Here is a 25,203-nt window from a genome sequence, read left to right on the forward strand (position 1 = left end):
GTCTTTTGCCAACTCCACTAGCAATGTAACCAAGTTCCAAACATATACGTACACAGGATGTGTGGAAACTCTTCAGCAAGCTATGTAGGAAGATCTACGAGTCCACGACTTTCAGTTTCTTTATTAGAACTCTCTCTAAATTATTCTAACCTTTGCGAATCTTTTATTCCATCAGTCTGTCGTTGTCTCCAGGTTTCAATGATAGTTCTGTCTACAAGATGTGCAGACATAGCAAGCTACTTAAGAAGACCTACGAGTCCACCAGCTTCAATATTTTCAAGTACATTCTCTAAATCAGCCTTATAACCCCCTGTTCGAGTCTTCCACGCCACTAGAATTTCCATGACTGCCTCGTTGTAATCTTGTTTGTGTTTGACTAGCCTTTTGCTGGCTCCAATAGCAGTATCTCCAAGTTCCAAACATAGTTTCGTGTATTTTAAGTGCGGAAACTCTTCAGCTATCTTAACTAAAACGATGTCCTTTACAATCATTTTTGCACTATAGATAAAGAGAGAAAAAATCGGCGTAAATTTTAACAATATTGATTAATATTTACTAGCCGGTATTCTGAAGTCGGGTTTAATTTAGAACATAGCCCCACTTTTTGCTACCATTACGGGAAGTCAAACATGACCCCCTAACATATGTACACTTTTGTATGTTTTTTATGTTTACTGTGCTCTTTCCCAATTCTTAAAGGACAAGTCCACCCCAAAAAAAGTTGATTTGAAAAAAAGGAGAAAAATCCAACTAGCAAAACACTAAAAATTTCTTCAAAATCAGATGTAAAATAAAAAATTTATGACATTTTAAAGTTTTGCTTAATTTTACAAAGCACATCCTGGTCGGTATTCAAATTGGCAGACTGATGACGTCACCCACTCACTATTTCTTTTGTATCTTGTTTTATAAAATATGAAATAATCTAATTTTCTCCTCTTTGTCAGGTGAAACAAATTTTTATTTCTCCCTGAACATGTGGAATTACAATTATTTTAACAGTTTCAGGTTAAGTTAAGCTGGTACTTATTGTCAAATTTGTAAGAAAGTAATGACATTTTTAAGTTTCGCTTATTTTTCACAAAACAGTGATATGCACAACTCAGCGATATGCAAATTAGAGAGTCGATGATGTCCATCACTCACTATTTTTTTATTCGAATAATACAATATTTCAATTTCTAATTTGCATATCGATGAGTTGTGCATATCACTGTTTTGTGAAAAATATTAAAGCGAATCTTAAAAATGTCATTACTTTCTTATTTTACATGCGATTTCGATGAGACTTGCAGCGTTATGTTTGTTTGATTTTTCTCTATCGAATCAAATCAACAATTTTCTTGGGTGGACTTGACCTTTAAATATTCTGAAAACAACTATCTTGTTTATCCTTCCCATACACTTAAGAATGATTAAGACTGAAATAGCTCATAATATTGAATCTGAAGATTTATGTCACGATTACATTGTAGCTTTATCCAAAGTTAAACCACAACTTAAGATTAGATTTTGAATTTAGCACGACTTGAGAACACGGGCCCTGTGTTTTATTTGTGATTGAGGCAATTATCTCAACTCAAATATTGAAAGCAAGCTTCATTATCATTGTTCAATAGTTTTGAGGTAACAGCAGCAGAAGGTCTACCCTTCAAGGAATAGAGAGTTTTCGTTCAGTGATCTACGGATGAATCAAGAACAGAGTTTATGTTTTGTGAAATGCTCGTCCTGACAAAGAGTAAAGAAGTTTTCGTCGGAAATTTATTGATGAATCAAAACAGCATCTTAGTCTTTGATTCTGGTCAAACAGCATATTGGCATTGTTGTCAGCTTATAAACTGACAAATCTGCAACGACTTCTCCATTTGTTCTTTGTCATTTTACGGGCATTTGACAATTTATTACTACTCCGTCTTGAAATAACCCTCTCTCTATACTCTCTATGAAAAATTATAATTCCTCAGAAAAAATCCTCGTCTAGACTAGAAGACTGAGAAAGACTAGAGAGAAAGAATAGTGTTACAAGATAATATATAATGAGGTAGGGGAGAGGTAACGGTAGATAGGCCTACAGAGAGGGAGATACAGGGCCAGATATGGAAAAATGGTGAGATAGAGAGAGGGTGAGAGGTTGTGGGAAGCAGGGAATAAGCGAGTACAAGCATGACAAGTGGGGATTCATAATTAGCTTGAAATAAAGACATTAGATAAGGGTTCCACATTCGGATACTAATATTAAGGCTTTTTTTTTGGGGGGGGGGGGTCGAACAGTAACATTTTTTTACATACCTTTTTGACCCCTTTCTCGTTTCTTCTACTGCTGATCTTGTTTGGGCTTGTGTTGGTCCTGCTGCTCCAATCTCTTGTTCTGTGACTTGCCGTGTTGCTTCTGGTACTGGTCCCACATACTTTTTTGCTCCTGGTGCTGATCTAGCAGGTCCTGGCGTTGATCCTTCAGCTTCAGATACTAGACCTGATGGTCTTAGTGCAGGTCCTGTTGCCTCAGATGCAGATCCTGGTATCTGTAATGGTCCTGCTGCTTCTGCTGCTGATCGTACTGGTTGTATAACTGATCTTAGTGCATCTTCCGTTTCTGCAAAGAAAGGATTTAAATGTTACTAATTCATAATCCCAATTTGTTTTTAAACATTCCTCAGTATGTTCCAGAGATGAATGGCGCATAACTTGAAGAGGACGATTCTCTCATTATCATTAGGGCTATTTTAGTGTATGTAGGAGTTTGCAAATCAGTTTTTACCAAATTTTATATCACAAAAGTCGTCTGCTTAAATCCTCCATTTCTTGTGGGTCTATAATCATCCAGTCCCGTATTCTAACTTCGTATAGTGGTTTAGTGGTAGTAGTAGTTTAATTATGGATAGCCAATTGTGACATAGATCTCTAACAATAGACATGGTATAGGTCACTGTACATCGTAAAAAAAATCGTAATGAACGTCAGCAAGCTAGGGAAGATAGTAAAGAAGAGACATTACTTCGTGAGCGTGCTAAAAAGAAGAGGCATTGCTTCTTGAGAAAAAGTTAAAGTTAGCATGTGGAAAACGAAATTTTAAGTAATTCTAGTAATGGTAACGATTGTTGTTCAGCACCTTCCCCCGAACTTCCTCCATTTATTGACGGAACTGATAGTACGGATGCATACCTTCATCGGTTTGAGAAGTATGCCGAGATCCAAAGTTGGCCTAGGGTAAATTGGTCACTTAGTGCATTGTTGCAGGGAAAAGCATTGGATGTTTATTCTAGGCTTCCGATAGATAAGGCTGGGAAGTATGAAGTACTCAGAGAGGCACTTTTGACTATTTATGAATTAACCTGTGATGATTTTCGAAAAAAAATTGTTTTTCGTCTCCTGACGTAGGCGAAGCCCCAAGTCAGTACATAGTCAGAATAGGGCACTACTTAGATCGCTGGATTGAGCTAACTGGTACACATAGGTCCTTTGAAGTAGATATGTTGTTGAAACAACAGCTCATTGAGAAAGGTGGTCCTTTTTCTAAAGGAAAGAAAGCCTTAGTCCGTTTCGGAAATGGTAGAGTTAGCTGATACCTTTGTTAAGGCTCATGGTGGTCAGTTGGGGATTGTTAGGTCCAAACATTTTGATAATAGGAAACAGAAATTTCCACATAAAGGTCATGAGGCAGCTAAGTCTAAACATAATAACAAGAAGAGTAATGGTGAGTCTAAGTCTCAGTCGATGAATATACTAAGAAGGTTGGACCCTGTTGTGCCTGTAATAAGATAGGTCAACCTGCTGCTAATTGCAAGGTTAGGTTACATGCTGCAGGTCTTATAGACAAAGGTCAAGTTGTAGACAAGGTTAAAACTAAGAATTCTCTTAGTGATGCGACGAATGGAAAGATTGACTGTCCCCATTGTTTAGCTGATAGTCCAGAGCTTAATAGTACATGAATGGGTGGACTGTTGTTAGTATCGTCTGTAGTTGTTGATGCAAATGTTGCAGACTATTCCCAGGAAATTGGAGAAGTTCAGTCGGTGCGTTGTGCTACTTGTACATGTAAGTCTAAGCTAATGAGCGAATTACCAGTTGTAGATGGGAAAGTAGGATCCAAGGTTGTTAGTATTCTGCGCGATACTGGATGTTCAAGGGTAATTGTAATGAAATCCTTAGTTGCAACTGATCAATTCACTGGTAAGAGTAGATGGTGTGTTCGTACAGATGGAACTTTTCGGTGATTTCCTATGGCTAGGATAGACAGTAGGTCCATTTTCTTTTTTGGAACTGTAGAGGCTTTGTCTGTTACTTCACCAATATTTGATCTTGTTCTTGGGGAAATAGAACATGTTCGTTCTGTAGATAACCCTCTTCCAAATTGGGAAGATGGTTCACCTCAAAGATGATTCTGTGAAAGGATTGTCCCAGAGTGATAATTCTGAGGGAAGGTCTCTTTAAAGTGACGTTTCTGAGAAAAGTGTGACTCCGGATAGTCGTATGGGTAGTTTGACCCAGGTAGTTGGTCATAAGAGTAGTTTGGCTCAGACAGATAGTCATGAGAATAGTGTAGCTCAGATAGATATTAATGAAGATACATGTAGTTTGAATCAGGAAAATACTCTAGAGGGTAGTATATTTCAGGATGATAATTCTGATGGGGAGTACCACTAAGAATAGTGCTACTATATGAATGGCTGTGCAAATAATGTCACAAGGTAGAGAGTCTCAACGTCCCCAACGGCCTTTAGTTGTGCCATCTGCTATTCCGTATGTTTCTCCAAAGAATATTAAGAGAGAAACTGTGTTAGATCCTACAGTGAGAAAAGCTAGGGATCAATATAAAGCTAGACCCAATGATAATTCAAGGTTGTATTTTGTATTGGAAGGTTGTTGTATATGATTTTCAAACCTGCATTGACTTCTAGTAATCCTGTAAAACAATTAGTTGTACCACATGTTTATCGGAGGGCAGTATAGAAGCTAGCCCATGAGGGAATTCTCAGTGGCCATCATGGTATTGGGAAAACGACAGAGAAAATATTGACATGCTTCTTTTGGCCCAGTACTTGTGCTGATGTTGTAAGGTTTTGTCGTAGTTGCGATATTTGCCAAAGAACGAGTCAGAAAGGAATAATTAGTAAGGTGCCGAAAGGTAAGATGCCTGTAATCGATACTTCAACTTCAAGATTCTCCAAACCTCCTTCGAAGTCTTAGTGACTGTTTGAAGAGACATTTAGAACACATTACAGATACGACAGTATTCTTATATAAAGAACACTCGCGACATATCATTAATTTTGGGTTAAGAGCTTGTGTTGCATTTTGGCATTAGTCTATGTGCTTCTCTATTGATTTATGATACTTTTGTACGAGGCTCTGTTTTGAAAGACTGTTTGCTAATTTAATGTAAAAGGATTCTGTAATAAAAAAAAGGAACTTTGATGGCTGTTCTCTAATTCTTGAGTCATTTGTGAATTGTGGGTGGTCAAGAAACCTGGTATTTAGATTTTTAATAAGTAATAATCACAATTGTATTTGAACTTTAGTTTAACCTGAATTTATTTAAGGTGAAAATTCTACTTTCAAATTGAAGTCGTGACACAGCCTATGAAGTAACTTCTCAATGCTCCCCAGAATATCATCACTATTCGCCCTTCTTCACTACCGACTGATCTTCGCTCAGCGGTGACTCGACGTGCCAAGCTACTTACCACACAACATCATCTAGTCACCATTTGGAAAAGCCTAGACTCAACCTGCAAGCTTTTCTCTCTAGATGAAAAATTAACAACCCACTTTCTTGCCTCCTGCCCTTTCCTCCTGGTGCAGCTAGTGCCTGGACTTTCTACGTCATGTTGGGAATCTTAACCTGTCTGCATTCATCCTAAACGATTTCACTGGAAATGACACCCATATCCTTGCATCGTCCATTTTCTTCTCGCGCTCACTGTCCTCATCATCTGCCTCCTCTTTGACATGACAGTGCTTAAGATACATCCTAAAAATGTCGACAGCAATATCTAGAAAGAACCTGAATTACTCAAAATTCTGCGGCTTGCCGCCGATCTCCGGAGACCGGAGGAAGGAAACCTACAAGCTAGGCAGGAAAACTTGAAAGTCTCTCAAAGTGGAAGTATACATAGGTGATGAAAGCAAAATTGCAATGATGCATTCCACAAATTATGTCAAACCTCCTCAATGACCTAACCTCCGTGAGTAAAGAAACGATGACTGAAAATAGGCAGGATGTGCAATTAGCCAGTAGTAACATGTAGATGATTGACACATACGACTAACTTTTAAATACTCAGAATAATTAAGAGAGTATTGTTGAGCATTGGAGGTTTTGACCCTTGACATCTGAGGGCCTTCAAAGAGCAATGATCTCAAAATATAAAAATATGGACACTTTGGTTCATAACATTGGTTCATAAAAACAAGGCTATCGTAAAGTAATTATGGAGTTTAGTTGTTGTTTAACAGATCAATTAGATAAAGATCGCAGATCTCAACATTTAACAACTGAGAAAAGTGAAAGGCCAATTACTTCAAATAGACTATGGGATGGGCAAGGAAAATGTATCTAGTTTTTCATTTCCGTGGGGCAGCAAATGCAACCACGGTTCTTGGACATGGTAATATGTAAAATATTATGTGTGAATACATGCAACATGTTGCCATCGCTGAATTCTGCTCCTGATAATAATATACAAAATCGTACCATTGATTCGAATGGATATTCCGCCATTCACCCCGTGTGTTAAGGACTTCCGCGAACGCGCGCAAGCGTGTACAATGCATGTAACATTGTTTGCGTTTACGATCATGACGATGGCGGATAAGATGTCTTCGTCTTCGTCGTGCTTTGACAGCGAAAATGACGTTTTACTCATTTTACCACCAATAATTTCTTTCAAGTAAAGAGCTGGAACAAATTTAAGCCTTTGCTTCATTCGCTGGTGTAGACTACCTGGGACTTAAAATAGCTATTCGTGCAGCAGAAACTGATCAGCCAGAGAAGTTTGCGATTGATTTGCAGCCCGGCCCGGGAGCCCGGCCGACCAGCAAGATCCGAATGGATCAAACTAACGTTACATTTCGCCAAGAGCCAGATCAAACATCATTCGTATCACCAGCAATCAAGCAATCAAGCGATCGAACGGGAAAAAGATACAGAGGATGGTTTTGAAGGTGATGATCTTTGTGACAGCGATCTTCGTCCATTCCTTTTTTTTTCAATTTTTGCTCTTGCACTTCATTCTCTGCAAAAGTGAAGCAGTGCAGACTTTGATTTTTGTATAGGTCTAACAGTAAGATTTCTTAATTGAGTCTATAAATAATGTAACTCGTGTCATGACTAATTTCTTCTTTCCCTGTCTAAAAAGTGAGCACAACACTCAGATATTTTTGAGAATATTCTTAATATGGATTGATGTACATAATTGAACAGGTAGGAAAGGAATGTGACAAAGCAATGGAGAAGGGGATAATAAATGGGGAAAGAGAAAGAAGAGAAAAGAGTGGTGTTGAGAAAGAGTTTTAATTAGTTAGAAGAAAATAGAACACCACTTCAAAAATAAAAGTATGAAAAACCCATCTAAAATCACATCCATGCAAATGTACAACACACAAGCCTATGTGGTGTTTTAAAACACGTTTTTTTTTGTAAAAAAACGGGTGTTTTAAAACGCGTTTTAAAACATGTTTTAAAACACACCGTTTAAAACGTGCGAACCCTGTATATTATACAGCGAATAAAATAAACGCGAACGAGGTACATGCATTGTACACGCTTGCGCGCGTTCGCGGAAGTCCTTAACACACGGGGTGAATGGCGGAGTTTCCAGTCGAATCAATGGTACAATTTCGCGTATTATTATTTCAATTTTGAGTTCAGGAACAGAATTCAGCGATGGCAGCATGTTGCATGTATTCACACATAATACTTTTTACAAATTATCATGTCCAAGAACCGTGGTTGCATTTGCTGCCCCACGGAAAGTCACAATTTTAACGACCATCCCACAGTCTAAAAATATCAGTTTATTATTAAACAGTGATGCCGTGTACATTTTAAGGTCATTACCTTTAAAGGGGTTCTTCAAAAGTCAAAGCCTGCAACACTTCGCATTTTTTTCTGGAATATTCATTAAAAACATAAGAGTTGATATGAAAAATATAAACACGCTAATCAGGAAGTATTCATGAAAAACATTGAAATTCCGATAGAGTTTGTTGACCTTAAGGTCATTGACCTGTAGAGGTCAGCAGACGTCAAATTTGACTTATATCCTAATTCTAAAATGAAGTATATGACGGGATATAATTATGATCACTGTTTAAGGCTTTGATTTGTAAAAGTGTTATGATTACACCGGTGTTTGTACAATAATAATCAATGATAACCAATAATCATGAACGCTTCTCACGATCGCCGCCATTTTGGATTTCTGCAAATAGGACATCTTTCCACCACTTGGATTTTTCTGGACTTTTTATGTGATTTGGGGGACTTCATTGGAATGCATTGTGCTGAAATAAATTATATTGTAATATCTACACGAGAGGCCTGTTTATCCTAAATCAGTAGTGTCAAGTGCCAATATTAGAAAGTGCTAAGGTTATTGACCTTTGCCAGTTCTCCAGGATCAAAGGTCGAAATTCATGACACACAAAAAAATGCTTTCTAGATTATCATTGTATCTTGAAAGTCAGTATCAAATAATTTTGTTTCCATCATGACCGTATTTATCATGAATTAGTGATGGAAACAATACATTTTTTGATATTTCGAGGTCGTTGACCTTAAAGTCATTGACCTATCCAGATAACAAAGTATCTAGGGCCCATATGGGGATCATGTGGGCCTACTGGGGCCAATGTGTACCATGTAAAACCCATATGTGGCCCATATGGTTTGTCCCACCTAGAACCCAGATAATAAAAACCATATGGGCCCCATGTGGTATCTATATGGGCGATGTGGTCTTATTTCAGGGTCGACCGAGCCCAGATAGAAACATATAAAACCCATATGGGGCCCATATGGGTTTCCCCACCTAGAACCCAGATAATAAAACCATATGGGCCCCATGTGGTATCTATATGGGCGAAGTGGCATAATTACCCAGATAGCAAAATATCTGGGCCCTATATGGGTCCAATGTGGGTTATCTGGGGTCCAATGTGGGTTATCTGGGACCCATATGGCCCGTATGGAAACCATATGGGCTAGAAGTGGGTAGGTCCACATGGGGCCCATATATATTGGGCCCATCAGGGTTATATCTGGGCCCATATGTACCAGATGAATATCATCTGGGCTGGAGATGGGCATTTCCAAGTGAGACCCAGATGGGCTAAAATATGTGGGACCCATCTGGGTTAAATCTAGGCCCATATGTACCAGATGAATATCATCTTGGCTGGAGATGGGCATTTCCAAGTGGGACCCAGATGGGCTAAAATATGTGGGACCCATCTGGGTTATATCTGGGCCCATATGTCCCAGATTAATATCATCTGGGCTGGAGATGGGCATTTCCAAGTGGGACCCAGATGGGCAAACATATATGGGACCCATCTGGGATGTATCTGGGCCCATATGTACCAGATGAATATCATCTGGGCTAGAGATGGGCATTTCCAAGTGGGACCCAGGTGGGCTAAAATATGTGGGGCCCATCTGGGTTATATCTGGGTCCTTATTGTTATGTGATGATACGACATATCTCACATATTCAATATAATATCAAGTATGATCGATACTTAATCAATACTTCTACAGGAAATATACCAGCTCCAACTTTCATTAGAAAGTATTACTCATTCTTCTTCCAGCTAAACTTCTGACGCACACACATTTTATGGGTTTCTTATTCACTACATTTCATGTTCTCCCTAATAGGTCAACTCCCCCAATTCAGAGTAAAGTTATGACGTACAGATTGTTTTGGTCAAGCGTCCAAGGTTGACCAACACCTGTTTGGTTGTAAAGAGTCTATACCAGACCAATATATAAGGGGTTCACTTCTGAACCCAAATCAGAGTAGAGATTGGTTATAGATTATTACAAAATGCAGATTGGTAAGAGAATGCAGATTACTTTACAGATTGTTCCAGCATACAGATAGATTAGAGATTGGAGTTTAGAGAGTATAGTCACCATCAGACTTACTCATGTATTTGTATTTGTCATCATCAACTTATCATCTTCAATAAATGTATATATGAACTGTATAGGCTTTGCATTGCTTCGTCTCATTTAGTCTGGTTGAAAGCAAAAGTGCATAAGATCCAACCCCAACACAACAATATGTACCAGATGAATATCATCTGGGCTGGAGATGGGCATTTCCAAGTGGGACCCAGATGGGCTAAATTATGTGGGACCCATGTGGGATATATCTGGGCCCATATGTATGTCCAGATGAATATCAGCTGGGCTGGAGATGGGCATAGCACTTGATCGATCGATCTTGACTGCAGTCATGAATATTCATTACAACAGTAAATGACCAACATTTTAGCTAAAACAGCTTCAACAATTGAAATGTTTATGTTTATGCAAGGATTTCACCATAAAAAGTTTCAGAAAAGAATGTAATTTATTACTATGAAATTAAAAAATCGAAACATTTAATTTGAGGACAAAATTTTCAAGGTTAAATATTGAAAATAATTATTAACCATTGCTTGTCAAGTATAGCAAACTCGCTGTATATATAGAAGTCAATAACAAGATTCAGTGGTTAGGTGTAGGATAGGATTAGGATAGGATTAGGATTTAGGGTTAGAATGTAGGATTATAGGATATGATAAGGATTAGAGTATTGGGTTGTAAAGTCACCTTAATGACACAAATTAATGATTTTTTTTAATTGATTAAACACAGTATTGTTTTCATATGGGGCAACCCATATGGGGCCCATATAGGAGCAATGTGGGCCTGCCCATATTCAACCCACACTAAACCCACTTGGCCCAAATGGGCCCCACATAGGGTGTACATATGGGTCCCAGATTGGCAAAGTGGGGCCCATTTGGGCCCCATATGGTTTACATGGGTACGATGTGGGCCTGCCCATATTTACCCCACGCAAAACCCTGGCCCATATGGGCCCCAGACGGGGTGTACGGTGCAAAAAACACATGGGGCCCAGATGGGCCCATACATAGCCCACATGGGCAACCCATATGGGGCCCACATTTTTAGCCCAGATAAGCCCACAAGTAACCCATATGGGTCCCATATATTTTGCTCACTGGGTATGCATTGCGGTAACAAAATATATTGCAATTTGTTTGCGGTTGACCTTTTAAAGGAAACAAAACAACCGTGTCGTTTTAACACATATGACTGCTACCGACATGCTAGCATGGGTTTGAGTGGTTTGTAATTTTCGTTATTTGTGATTCTCATTATGTACTAGTTTGGTTTCACGTGCTAAAAATTCGTCATTAGCCATATTTTTCACTGGAATCTTTTATGAATTACAACTTTTTTTATCATGTGAAAGGGCGGTAAATTCCATGCAATAGCATTTCGCATGTCAAAGGTAAAATGCTTTTAGCGCTCTTATGAACATGGTGTGTGGGATTACGTGCGTGTTTGTGTCTGTCGAAAAAGGTGTCCGTAATAAAAAAAAATCATTATAGCAGATCGCCCGAATATGCTATAGTGATTTTGCGTATTCATACTGTACTTTACCATCTTGGAAGTATGTGTTGAAACTGATTGTCTCTCTCCGATCTGAATCCTTATCTTGATCCAAGTTAAGGGTAACAAGGGTATCATGGTTTTTATTAAGATCTAGAACAAAGTAGACGGTCTTCTTCAGATGGCTCTGTAAGTCTTCGTAATGAATTGCCTGAAGAAGAAATAGGGAAATGTTTGATTTATCTTTTATTGACCGTACAATGCAACAAGAATACACATAATGCAACTATTACTCTATTAGAGTTCGTAATGCAAGATAATGGTAACAATACGCAACATTTAGAGAGCGCTTGATAATAATATGTTTCTGAGCAATGCACATTATGATAGGGCAGGAATTTCTTCCTACGGGTACCCATTTACTACCTGTTAGGTGTTTTATATAGTTGTTCTTAAGTTAAGAACGACTGGAGATCATTTCTTAGGAGCTAAATAATCACCAATAAGAATTTGATGGTGAATATCATTTCCACAAGGATTACTTGTCATTCCTAAAGTCATTCCTAACTTATGAACATGCGAAAAACTGGCAAATGTAGACAAACGCTGTGCATACAAAAGGACGCGAGTAATACGGTGGGATTCGAACGCTAGACCTTGTAGTTCAAAGTACGGGAAAAAAATCCAATGACCCACAACACCTCGCAATCGATGCAGCTCGCTTGATGATTCCTAATGGAGCAAGAATCACGAAGATTATAAAATGTTTATACAAAATATAAATACGACTCCTGCAGGGTTATTTACTTTACAAAATCAAACTTGTTCATTTTCTGTTGTTAAAATCGGGTCAAAAAAGTGAATACATGTATAACTTTTTGGAAAATCGCCCGACTTTAAATGTCAACGCGAAATGAGGTAAGGCCGCAAAGTTATTTTATCATAATTGATCTATATAGGAAATGTCCTTGCCCCAAAAATTCCATCTGATGCATCGGCGTATAACGCTAATCTACAAATGTAGACCCACATCTGCAGTGTGTGTACCACAGCTGATTCAAAGAGTCTGCATAGCAGACTAGGTCTACTATGGCTGAAGATGGCTCGCTTCGCTCGCCCTTTCAGGATGGTTTGCTTCGCAAACCCGGGGGGGGGGGGGGGGAGGGGTGTTGCACCCACATATGTAATAACGCCCACAAATTTAATAACATTTTACCAACAAATGTAATAACACTTTACCGACAAATGTAATAATTTTTGATCGCCCACAAATGTAATAATGACTTTACCCACAAATGTAATAAATTTGAAGGGATTTTTGGCGAATCCGTTCTAAACTAAAATCCTATAGTAATGCGTTCATATAGCACAAAAGTGCAAAGTCTTTTTTTAGACCGGGTTAATAAAACATCAAAGTAGAAGTCCAAAGTCTTTTTTCCAGACCCGGTTGTTTCAAAAATTATAATATAAATCCAAAGTCTTTTTTCCAGACCCGGTTGTTTAAAAAAATATAATAAAAGTCCAAAGTCTTTTTTCCAGACCCGGTTGTTTAAAAAATTGTGATATAAGTCCAAAGTCTTTTTTCCAGACCCGGTTGTTTCAAAAATTATAATATAAATCCAAAGTCTTTTTTCCAGACCCGGTTGTTTCAAGAATTTTAATAAGTCCAAAGTCTTTCCAGACCCAGTTATTTCAAAATTTATAATATAAGTCCAAACTAAGATACGATAATGATATTCCTGTGGAAAAAAATGGGAATCGAGCTTAGCCTTTTCTCCAGACCCAGTTAATTAAAACTGGTGGAATTAATGTCTTTGTTGTTGTTTCAACTTATACGGTGTATATTGTGAATATATGCACTGAGAGTAAATTGAGAATCAAGCGTAGTCTTTTCTCCAGACCCGGTTACCTGTTATTTAAACATTATGAATAACAGTTTAAAAACAGTATAAAGACCCCATAATCTTATTAATGCTGGATATAGCGTAGTCTTTCAGCCCGACCATTTTTTTCTAAAAAAAAACCGCTAATAGTAAGAATTAAAAAAAATCAAAGTCTAAGACCAAACAAACCTTCAACCTAACCTGTTTTAAAAGAGGTTTAGAGTGTTGTCTTTATTCCAGACCTAAAACAGTTACGAAAAAAAATCTTCTAACATAAGACCTTATATTCTTATTCTCGTGGAATAACACGAGTTTTAAAACGTACTCTTTCCTCCAGACCCGGCTATTAAAAAAAAGTAACTGAAAAACTTCAAATCTAAGACCAAATTTCCAAAGTTTCACCCAGTAAAAATATGTCTTTTTTTAGATAATACTACTACCCCTACTAACGCGTGGGTAAAGCAGACATCCTTTCTCCAGACTTGATTACTATTTGAAAATTTAAAAAAAAATTACAAATATTCGACTTTCCTCCAGACACAATTATTTCAGGAATAAAAAATCAATAAAACTCAACCCCCAACAACGAATCTAAGAACCAACAATCCTCGAAATTAAGACCATGCATGTAGAAAAGCACACGTTTAGAGCGTTGTCTTTATTCCAGACCCGGTGATTTAAAAATGATTTAAACAATCCTAAAAACAAAAGACTCATATTCTTATTCTTGTGGAATAACACGAGTATTATGCTTAGTCTTTCGTCTGGACCCGGTTATTTAAAAGATAAAGAAATATTGAAAAAAAAAATGACAGCTGAGACCAACACTGTTAAAATTACCCTGATTTTACAGAAAAAAAGAAAGACTATTTTGCAAAGAGCAATCACAGAATCATTCTGTAAATTCATAAAACAGGATTTTTTTTGCAATTTAACAGATCAGGTCTGTTTAAAAAGGAGAAAAGGGTGTTTTATTAAAGGAAATTTGTAAGGTTCCATACACCCAATACCAATTTCCTGTAATATTACGCAATTTGGTAAGATTACAGGTGTTCTCGAGACTCTGCTGCAGGAACTTCTTTTTTTTAAGGACAAATTTTCTAACAGTGAATCTTCAAAATTAAACCCACTTAAAATGCTTGGGCTTAGAGTGTTGTCTTTAGCCCTCACCGACGTATATTATAACTTTTGAAACGACCGGGTCTGAAAAAAAAGACTTTGGACTTGCACTATAATTTTTGAATTAACCGGGTCTGGAAAAAAGACTTTGGACGTATATTATAATTTTGAAACAACCGGGTCTGGTAAAAAGACTTTGGACGTATATTATAATTTTGAAAAACCGGGTCTGGAAAAAGACTTGGACTTGTACTGTAATATTTCATTAACCGGGTCTGGAAAAAAGACTTCGAACTTTTGTGCTCTTTGAACGCATTACTATAGGATATTAGTTTAGAACGAATTCGCCAAAAATCACTTCAAATTTATTACATTTGTGGGTAAAGTCATTATTACATTTGTGGGTAAAGTGCATTATTACATTTGTGGGTAAAGTGTTATTACATTTGTGGGTAAAGTGTTATTACATTTGTGGGCGATCAAAAATTATTACATTTGTGGGTAAAGTATTATTACATTTGTGGGTAAAGTGTTATTACATTTGTGGGCGTTATTACATTTGTTGGCGATTATTACATTTGTGGGTGTAACAGTAGGCAATCAAATATTTTGCTGTACACACGCGTGACCAAGGAATTTCCAAACACCCCCCTAAACGAGTTTTTCTCTGTGTGCAAAATAACCCCCTAAAAAAGTTGTCCCCAAAATCTGACCTCGGGGAAAAAGCTTGAGGGGGGGGGGGGGAAACACACCCTAAAGACGTTCGTCTAGTTTTTACAAAAAAACTTTGGGGAAAAAACATATCCTAAATACGTTTAACCCCGCGATTAACCATCGACAAGTCTTTCAAAACCACCATTTTTCTTGAAAATCGGCGTTTTTGATACCCTTAACGAGTCCACGCGCGGACCGCGTCCAAAACTGAGAAACGCCAATTTAAACGTGTTTTTGGTCACGCGTGTGTACAGCAATGTATTTAACTCCCCCCCCCCCTCCCCGGGTCGCAAACCAGCATCAGCGATACGAGCCATTCAGAGTCTGCATAGCAGACTAGTATGATGCCGAGGGCAGTTTGATTACACCTGAGTGTGCAAGCATTTAGAGCATACAGAAAATATGCCTCATGGTACTGTGTAATCTCCCGGAGACCATCAGTGCATTTATCACGCGTATACGCAAAATGTCTTTGCGTAAACCAATACAATTGAATAAAACCTTAGATCTGCTGGTGACTTAGTTTACTAAAAATGCTGCACTGTCTAATCTGGGATCCTGTACTTAAGAAGTGTCAAACGGTTGGTCAATGATAACAGTCATGTGAGTGGTCATTCCATTTTTTTTTGCTTTTGCTTTTTATTGTGTATGTATGGAAGCATTTTAGTAATGGGCAATATTTTCGCTTGTCCCGGAGCCTGTAGCAGTAAGAGTTGTGATCAGCAGATACAAATTAATCAAAACATTAAGCGTAAACCGACTTTCAACCAATGAAATGCGCGTATAAGGGTCTCGTGCTTGATTTTTTTCCCTTTTAGTTGCACAAAAACATAATTCTGCAACAGGCCCCTGGAAGCCCTCCAATATCAAATCCAGATATATTTCGTTAATCTATGAATAAGCTTCCATAGGTAGCTAAACCGCATTGATCTATAGAGCATTTTCCCCTCCTTTGGCAACAACACCCATACTTCGAATAAACATTAGTCCGGCAGCCCAGGAAATTTATTCAACCGAAAGCCGGACAAGCAATGACCCCATAGCTGGATGGCATGGACCCTGCATTGCTGCCGAGCTTTATTCGTGGTCTCCCCGCCGAAATGACGTAATATATGACGTCACTACAAAATGGCCCTATTTCACAATGTTTTTGACATTCTACACATAGCATGAAGTCAAGGGCTAGTATCTCAGCCAAACCGTGATTGTTTTGTATGAAACTTTCGGAATATTTTGTTCAAGTAGTGCAAAAGAAGCATGCAAAATTTTACGAACAGAAATTATTGTTTACATATGCAAATTACGTCATGAAATTTGCATACATTAGTTTGGGAGATTTCTTGCATCAAAAACTGTCGAAATCGATTCAGAAATTTATTTTTTTTTTAGTGCTCTTTCTTTGATATATTTCCTGTCAAGCATAACATCGTTTTCTTTATCTATATCCCTACTTTTATATGATTTATTTCAGTAATTGAAAATGACATAATAGACTGTTAATTTGAGTTTTTTCCTGCATTTCTCCAAATATATGAACAATAGTCAAAGTGGGGTAAAATAAGACATTTATACAATGACATAGCAGTATCTTGAGATATATATATGGTCTCACGCGTTTTTAAATTGTATAGACTTGAAGTAATTTTGCTTTTCATCTTATCAATTTGGTCATTCCACGTCATATATTCATTTAGTACCACGCCGAGATATTTACATTTGTGCATACAATTAATAGGAAAATTATTTATCTTAATCTGAACATTGGTAAACTGACGTTGCTTGCGTTTTGACGAAATGATCATGTATTCACACTTGCTTGTATTCAATAATAACTCATTGCAACGTAGCCAATTGGCAATATTATTCAAATCTTCATTGATTTTACGCTCAAGTTCGACTGGGTCATTGCAAGCAAAATAAAGGCATGTATCATCGGCATATAGTGATAATGTACTGTGCCGAACAACTTTGGTATATCATTCAAATACATTATAAAAAACATCGGACCAAGGATACTTCCTTGAGGTACTCCACAAATAACCGAACGGGACTCAGAATAATTCCCATTGATAACAGTTACCTGCTTACGCATATGAAGATAGTCTTTTACCCAGGCCAAACTTTGATCATCAAATCCATACATACGCATTTTATCGATGATGACGTCATGGGGAACCATATCGAACGCTTTCTTTAAATCTAAGGTAACCATTCCGACCACAAGACCTTTATCTAAGCTAGCTCGAATATTTTCGGTAATTGTTAAGAGCGCAAGAGAGGTAGAGAACTTCGGACGAAAACCGAATTGCATATCTGTAAATAGGTTATTTTCTTGAAAATATTTATATATCTGTTTGAATACTAGTTTTTCAAGAATTTTTGATAAAACAGGGAGAATAGAGATCGGTCTATAGTTTAGCGGATCCTTAACATTATCACCTTTAAAGATAGGAGTCACACGGGCTGATTTCCAGTCGTCTGGAATCTTACCCTCGGCAAGATATAAGTTCATGATGTGACACAGCGGCTTAACAATGTAAGGTAAGCAGTCTTTAAGATACAAGTCGGGAGTTCGTCTAATCCTGTTGCTTTGTGTTTAGGAATGGTGTCAAAAGACTTAATGATGTCACGATCAGTGATTTGTATTTTGGAGGATTTGGTGGAGAAAATGCTGTTTCTTTCTAAAAGCAAAGACAAATCAAACACACCAATCAATCAGACTAGGAAAAAAAGGGGAAAAAACTAAACAAGCAACAACAAGCACGGCGACTCAAACATCCCAACTTTTTAGCTATACGTGATCATTCAAGAAAAATAAGCACTTGACAAAATAATTACGGTTCCATGACTTCAATTTATAATTAAAATGATTCCAATGCTTTCTATGACAATTTTACAGAGTGTTTACAACTCAAAGAAATGCCTGTATGGTTTATCCAATAAACTGAAGACAGTACAAGTTATGTCGAATATTCAAAGAAATGTATAGGATCTCTATCAGTTTAAAACAGAGTAATTGATAAGTGACAAAATAGGATATAAACTCCAAACTAGGCCAAAGCGTTGAGAAGTTAACTTGTCTACAAAAGTTGGTGTCTACTTGGCGAATTGAGTTGTGCGACCTGAACTTGGAATGATGAAATACGTAGCTATAGGCCTGCCATGTACATCGGAGAGTGGAAACGAGATGAATCGTCGATATCAAAACTCGTCAATGGTGAGGGTCTCAGTGGAACCCGATAAATATCAGGAAAAAGACGTAGGTAAAAAGTCAGCTATAACAGGAGTCCATTTCTCCTCTACAAAAAGACCAGCCCAGACAGCATCGGTGAGGTACGCTGTTGGGAGCTAAGCCGACGATCTCGGGGAGATATTGGTTCAAATCCCCATAGAGAAAGATGTAACCAAAATTGAACACTGACGACTCTACTGAAGTATCAGCAACCGGGCTTTTTTTTAAGAGTCCCGTATCGTCAATTAAGAACGCACGAAACGCCCTTACAGGGCGAGATCTAATTGGTCATTTTTCGTAACCAAGAAAAACATTATTTACATATTATTACTAAGTTCGTGTCTCTTAGGGTTCAACACGTAAAAGGAAATGCTTTCTTTTGAAAATTCACCTGCTGTTCGGGAAATACTGTCTTTAAAATTAACAGGTGGATATTTCTTTGCGTCCAACTAAAAAAAGCTAAATTGCTTTTGATTCTTTTTTTTACACAGTATCACATAAACGAGATAAACGTATTTCAGGCTTCTTTGATATCCTAAAACAAACTCAGAAATTGTCACTACAAAAGAAAAGACAGTCTCCGTTTTATCGAGATACTGAATGGCATTGCCTTTTGTGAGCGAATTAGCAAGTTTTAAGTTTTTAGATACGTCCACAAATGAATTATTCATAACATTTGCAATATCTTTATGATTAACATATTCAGTGTTTCCGCATTGAATGCAATTTATTACATTTGACTGATTGGACTTTGCCGTCAGAGTTCGTAAGAGTTTCCAAATTTCTGAGGGTTCACCTTTATTTTTCAAAATTGTTTCAGTAACATATTCTCTCTTATATTTGCGAATAACAGTTGTTACATGGTTTCGAGATGCTTTATACGTATTCCAATCACTCTGTAGTTTAGTTACTCGAGCTTTTGCTTTATGTTTGTCCCTTTCTCTCATGAGCATTTTAATTTCATCATTCATCCAAGGAGCACCTTTCTTCCTAATGCGCCTGCGTTTTAGGGGAGCGTGTTTATCAAGAATTTTCCTAAAAGCAGTGTACCATTTACTGTAAGAATTTGTAACATCATTTGTACTTAGTGTCTCACACCAAGACGTTAAAGATTTATATTCTTTACAACTCGGGCAGTTAATGTACAAGTTTATCGATAAACAATAAACGTTACCTTTTAATAATATGTTTCTAAAAAATGATACAATTAATAAGCACTTCACTCGCCAGGCGAGTTCCTTTAATTTACCTCTGAATAGAACATCGTTTGCACAGAAGGCATTTGTTTTTACTGGTCCAAAATTATGGAATTCCTTTTCAAAGGATATTATACAATGTAATTCAATACAAAATTTCAAAGGAAAACTTAAAAAAAATCTTCTGAATTCATATTAGATTATCGCCCTTTTTTAAGTAATGTAATTTAGAACTTAATATGTAAATGTGTTTTTATTAATTTCTCTTTGTATATATGTTTAATCGTTTCGTGATTTCTGTATACACTGTATACTTAATCATAATTATTATCATCATTTGTTTATTTTTATTTTTGTTTATTTTTTATTCATTATATATATATATATATTGTTTATTTCTTTATTTAATCTTATTTTTTATTCATAAAATACACTTATGAAAGGGGCCTTCACCCTACAATCTCTGCTTTTCAGTTGGTCTCCTCTTTTGATTTCATAGTTTTATTGTATTATAGAAATGATATAAATGTTATATTTTGTAAATATGTATAATTGAAATAGCATTGTAATAATAATGGTATTTATTTCGAGCAAACAGATACAAAATGATTTACAAAGTACTGGATAAAATGATTAAAATACAAAACATTATTACAATAGCAGAAATTCTGAATTGAAGTAACAATGTTTACACAATAGGTGGCCTGTAACAAATTTCAAATATGTATTACAATTAACTATTAAGAAGTACAAGTAGAATAAGCACTTACAAAAGAGAAATAAATTGAGAGGGGAAAACAAACGAATGATCGTGAAAGAGAGTCGGGAGAAAAATAATAGGAGAGGGGGAGATGAAACAAGATGGAGTGTATGAGAAAGTGTGAGAGAGCGGGTGAATCAAATAAATAAGAAAAAAAGGTAGTCAGAGCTATACAAGGTATAAGAAGATAAAGCGAGGGAGGCAGACAATTGCGAATAGAAAACATAATTCTCACAACTGGTAATACAATATACATGTCCATTTGATGGGTTAACTCGTACTTAAATGGATTATTTTTTTTTAAATGAAGGTCCAATTTATGGGTGAGTTAGTGAGTACATTAAAAGGATCGAGAATTGTTGGATGTATGTATATATTATTAACTGTCCAGGGGGTCTAAAGTAAGTAAAATAGTTGTAAACATTGACTTTTATATTTAACATGTTCAGTTAATAAAATGCAAACAAATGACATAAATATAAATACAATTTAGCAGAATCTTCAAAAGGAGGAGGTGGCTCAATCGAGGACAATACAGACATTGTGTTTTATAGTCAACGGACCCCTCTGTATTACTATTCAGTTCATTTTATTTTCATTCAGAATTGACACAAGGAAAGGAATTGGACTTGATCTATATCGTTCAGTGCGACATTTGAATTGTGTCAACATATTACTACTGTTATTCCGCAATTTTTTTTCGTAAATTTAAAAAAAAAAATTTTGGTAAATGTAAAAAGATTGAAAGAGAAAATAAATTCATTGAATTGAATATAGCTGAGGTGTGCGAACGATACGCCTACTTTATGGATGTATCCTGCATTTTGCCTGTTGTTAAATCTTCCAAACAACATATTTTCATCTTCATTATGTCTCTGCTGATAAATAAATGATTTCAGCAAAGATTGATTCCCCGCTGTGCACTCTGTAGGCTACGTTTTCAGCCTAGTTTTCAACAACGAACCTATACGATGTATGACTGCATTATTGTAGTCGAGTCGGAAATGGGAGTTAATGTGCACCATCATAATATATTTTCAATCAACGTTTTTGTATTGCCTGTGTATTTAATGAATTTTGATGTTCCCTTTGCGAGATCGTGTCCCATGGGGTACAAAATTGATATCTTTGGCGGCTCTCTTGGATTTTTTAAAATGAAAATTTATTATTTATATATTTTTTTTGCACAGAGTGTGCCAATGGGACAATCTTAAATGAATACGTATTTCACTATGATTCTGAAAGTAGAAATCGGTAGAAATCGTTTTCTGGACAGTCTGGCTAATATATTTTGAAATAAATGGAAATTTATCCCGAAATTGTCATGCTTTTGGTCCAAAATTTGCATGTGCATTGATATCTATCTTTTCAATCATTAACATCAACAACTATTGCAAAATATCAGCGTTCGACACGAAAGAGGCTATATTATAACGAGAATACTGTAACGCTTTATGACAGTATATATATATATATATATATATATATATATATATATATATATATATATATACGATGAAATAACGAAGTATGTCCCCCGTCACGGAAAGTAAATAATAATCAAAATAAATGAAGAATAGTCAAAGAATGCTCAAATATTTCACTTTAACTAGTTTCGTCTTTAATTCTTCAGAAAGACTTTCTGAAGAATTAAAGACGAAACTAGTTAAAGTGAAATATTTGAGCATTCTTTGACTATTCTTCATTTATTTTGATTATTATATATATATATATATGAATGTCTTAATTTGCTTAGTTAAAGGGCAAAAACCATGTAATACTCGATATTGCGATTAAATGACACCAACAAGCAACTTCTCTGTCTTAGTCACACCCGCAAGAGCCTGGGAAGGTGCCTTTTCGTTATGAGTAGCTTGACTATAAAATATCGTGCTTTTTGGAGCCCCCAATGTGGCAAGATGGTGTTTCCTCTTTGTAGAAAAACAACTCTTATTTTATTAAAATCACTTGGAGACAAAACAGTAGGCTTTTCTCTATCAGCTACATTATAAAGAAGTGATGGTACAGCAAAGCCTACCCCACCCCCTTCACAGGACCGCCGAAGTCCCCCATCCCCTTTACGTATTTTGCCCATTTCTTGGAAAATCCGCTATTTTTGGAGCCCCGTTGAAGAGAAAAGACGTTTCTGCTTTGCAGTCGAGGCACTTTTATTGTTTCAAACCACTTGGAGATTAAAGAGTATCTGCTACATATAGGGAAGTGCTGGCACAGCGAAGACTACACCCTCAGGGTGCTGTCGAACTCACCTTTTTTATTTTACCTATTTATGGGAAAGTATGCCATTTTCGAGCCCACATTGAAGCAAAAAGTGTTTCTGCTATGTAAAAAGTCACTTTTATTGTTTTGAAACTATATGGAGGCGAAAGAGTTTAGTTGCTTCTATCTGATATTATAAAGAAGTGCTGGCATATTGAAGCATGCCCCTTAGGGGGTCGCTAAAATCACCCACCCCTTTTCCACATTGTACATTTTCATGGGAAAATATGCCATTTTCAAGCCCCAATCGATTGATTAGTAAAGCCACTTTTCTTGTTTTTAAACTACATGGAGACATAAGAGTAGAGTTTCTTCTATCTGCTACATATAAAGAGGGGCTGGTACAGGAAAGCCTACCCCCTTTGGGTACTGCCAAAGCTACCTACCCCTCTTACGTATTTTACCTATTCATGGGAAAATATGCTATTTTGGAGCCCCCATTGAGGCAAAAAGCGTTTCTACTATGTATAAGTGATTTAAAGGAAAAACTGCATTACCAAAACAACATTTTGCCTTATTGGGGGCTCCGAAAAGCACGATATTCAATTAAATTTATTTGGCGTAATAAAACAAACAAGAAGTTACAAAGTAAATAAATACGCATGGATGAGCCAGGACTTCTGTAAAAGCATCCCGTGCTTATATTTGAGGCCCTAAATAAATCAAGAAATATTATATGTTAATATCTTAATAGTCAAGCAACAGATAAGGTAGAAGGGGTACCTTCTACAGGCTCTTGTGGATCTATGCTCTAAGGTGTCCGAAAGTAATTGCATATATTTTTTAAAATTAGATATATAGATAAAGAGAACGATATTATGTTTTACATGAAATCTTTCAAAGAAAGTACAATAAAAAAGAAAAAAACATTTTTAAATCGATTTTCAACATTTTTTTAAGCAAGAAATCTCCTAAACTAATGATATGCAATTTTCATGACGAAATTTGCATATGTAAACAATAATTTTTGTTCGTGAAATTTTGCAAGTCTCTTTTGCACTACTTGAACAATATATTTTGAAAGTTTAAAGGTATAGTGTATGATTGGTTGATCTCAGACAAGGGCAATGAATCAATTTTGAAATTATTGCATTCATTAAATACCTATATTATTGCTCTATTTTATCACGGAAAAGAAACTTGCATAACTTTTCTATTTTTATGATATTGAGGGGTGAAACATATATTATAACCCCTGTCGGTTAACCGTACTTACTTAGGCCTTTCTTGTTGACGCCCTCTCGGGTTAAGAAATAAAATGTTCGTCTCTTCATTTATTTAAGGCAAACGTTAAATCTGTGTTATTATCAGAATACTTGAAGTAAAATTTCTGCGTCGTATCCTTTTTATCGTGAATTTATTCCTCCTTTGATTTAGTCATTACCAATATCTTCATAATGACCATCATCATCTCCATAGCCTTCATCATCATCATCAACGTCATCATCATATCACCGTCACCCTCAGCTATTTGAAAATATATGCTCATTCTGCTTTATAAATGTATTAATTCAATTAGTATAAGTTTGGGATTGTCATTTTTTCAAGCAATCTGCTTATGATGACAATGCTTCTGCTGCAAATTGTGAATATCATATAGTTAACAATTTTCGTCTGGAATTATCTTTTTAGTACTCTTTATTTATAATTCATGCCAAAAATACTAACATGTTATGTTTATTATGTTATGAAAAATGTATTATACGAATGTTATGGATGCAGAAGAGAACAATAAATCAAATAAAATCAAAATCAGATATATATTCTTTTCTCTTACATTTATGTACATACTTAATATATATGTTGAATTGGAAAAAACAGTTCAAAACAGTACAACCCAAAATCAAACAAATTATTCACCATTTCTTGATTGTTGTATCACAAAAAAAACATCTGTAAAGAAACCTGTAAGTTATTGAAATACTACTAGTAAGATTTATGAGAGAAGATCCGGGGAGAAGATATTCACGTGTGCAGAAAAAACGAAACCAAGATTTAGTGATGATCTATCATAATTTAATCATAAATAAAATAGACAAATGACCTACCAACATAAAGCTTAGAATCTCCTCTTTCATCTGGTACAACTTAGATTATTCCTCATCCACGCATGAGTGAGCAAAAAAATTCAAAGAAAGGATGCCAAAAACTCATTCGGCGGGGGTATCTAAATTTCAAAAAGAAAGTCACATGAATGAAAAGTTTAATATCTGCTTTTTCATTTGATACCACAATCACAAAAAATTGTCAAGAAGTAAACAAGTTATGATCCCTCGAAACAATGCTTGTATTTGCATAATTTCAGAAAATAAACGTATTTTCACCAGTTTCCCACAGAAGCTATCGCGCGGTAACAAAAGAGTTAATGCATGGCTGATCTTCAACAAAAC

At 36.2% G+C, this 25,203-nt stretch overlaps 1 protein-coding gene across 1 annotated transcript in view; it reads right to left on the reverse strand.

Moving 5' to 3' along the window:
- Positions 1 to 236: 236 nt before the first annotated feature.
- The window catches only part of LOC121421254, a 46,605-nt gene continuing 21,638 nt past the window's right edge, over positions 237 to 25,203 (reverse strand). The window contains exons 7-9 of the mRNA XM_041615916.1: positions 11,684 to 11,843; positions 2,266 to 2,593; positions 237 to 498 (exon numbers count right to left, since the gene is read on the reverse strand). Coding sequence (XP_041471850.1) covers positions 237 to 498; positions 2,266 to 2,593; positions 11,684 to 11,843 — 750 coding nt within the window. The remainder of the gene's footprint in view (positions 499 to 2,265; positions 2,594 to 11,683; positions 11,844 to 25,203) is intronic.

This window comes from Lytechinus variegatus, chromosome 9 (genome assembly GCF_018143015.1).
Source record: "Lytechinus variegatus isolate NC3 chromosome 9, Lvar_3.0, whole genome shotgun sequence".
NCBI classification, from domain to species: domain Eukaryota; kingdom Metazoa; phylum Echinodermata; class Echinoidea; order Temnopleuroida; family Toxopneustidae; genus Lytechinus; species Lytechinus variegatus.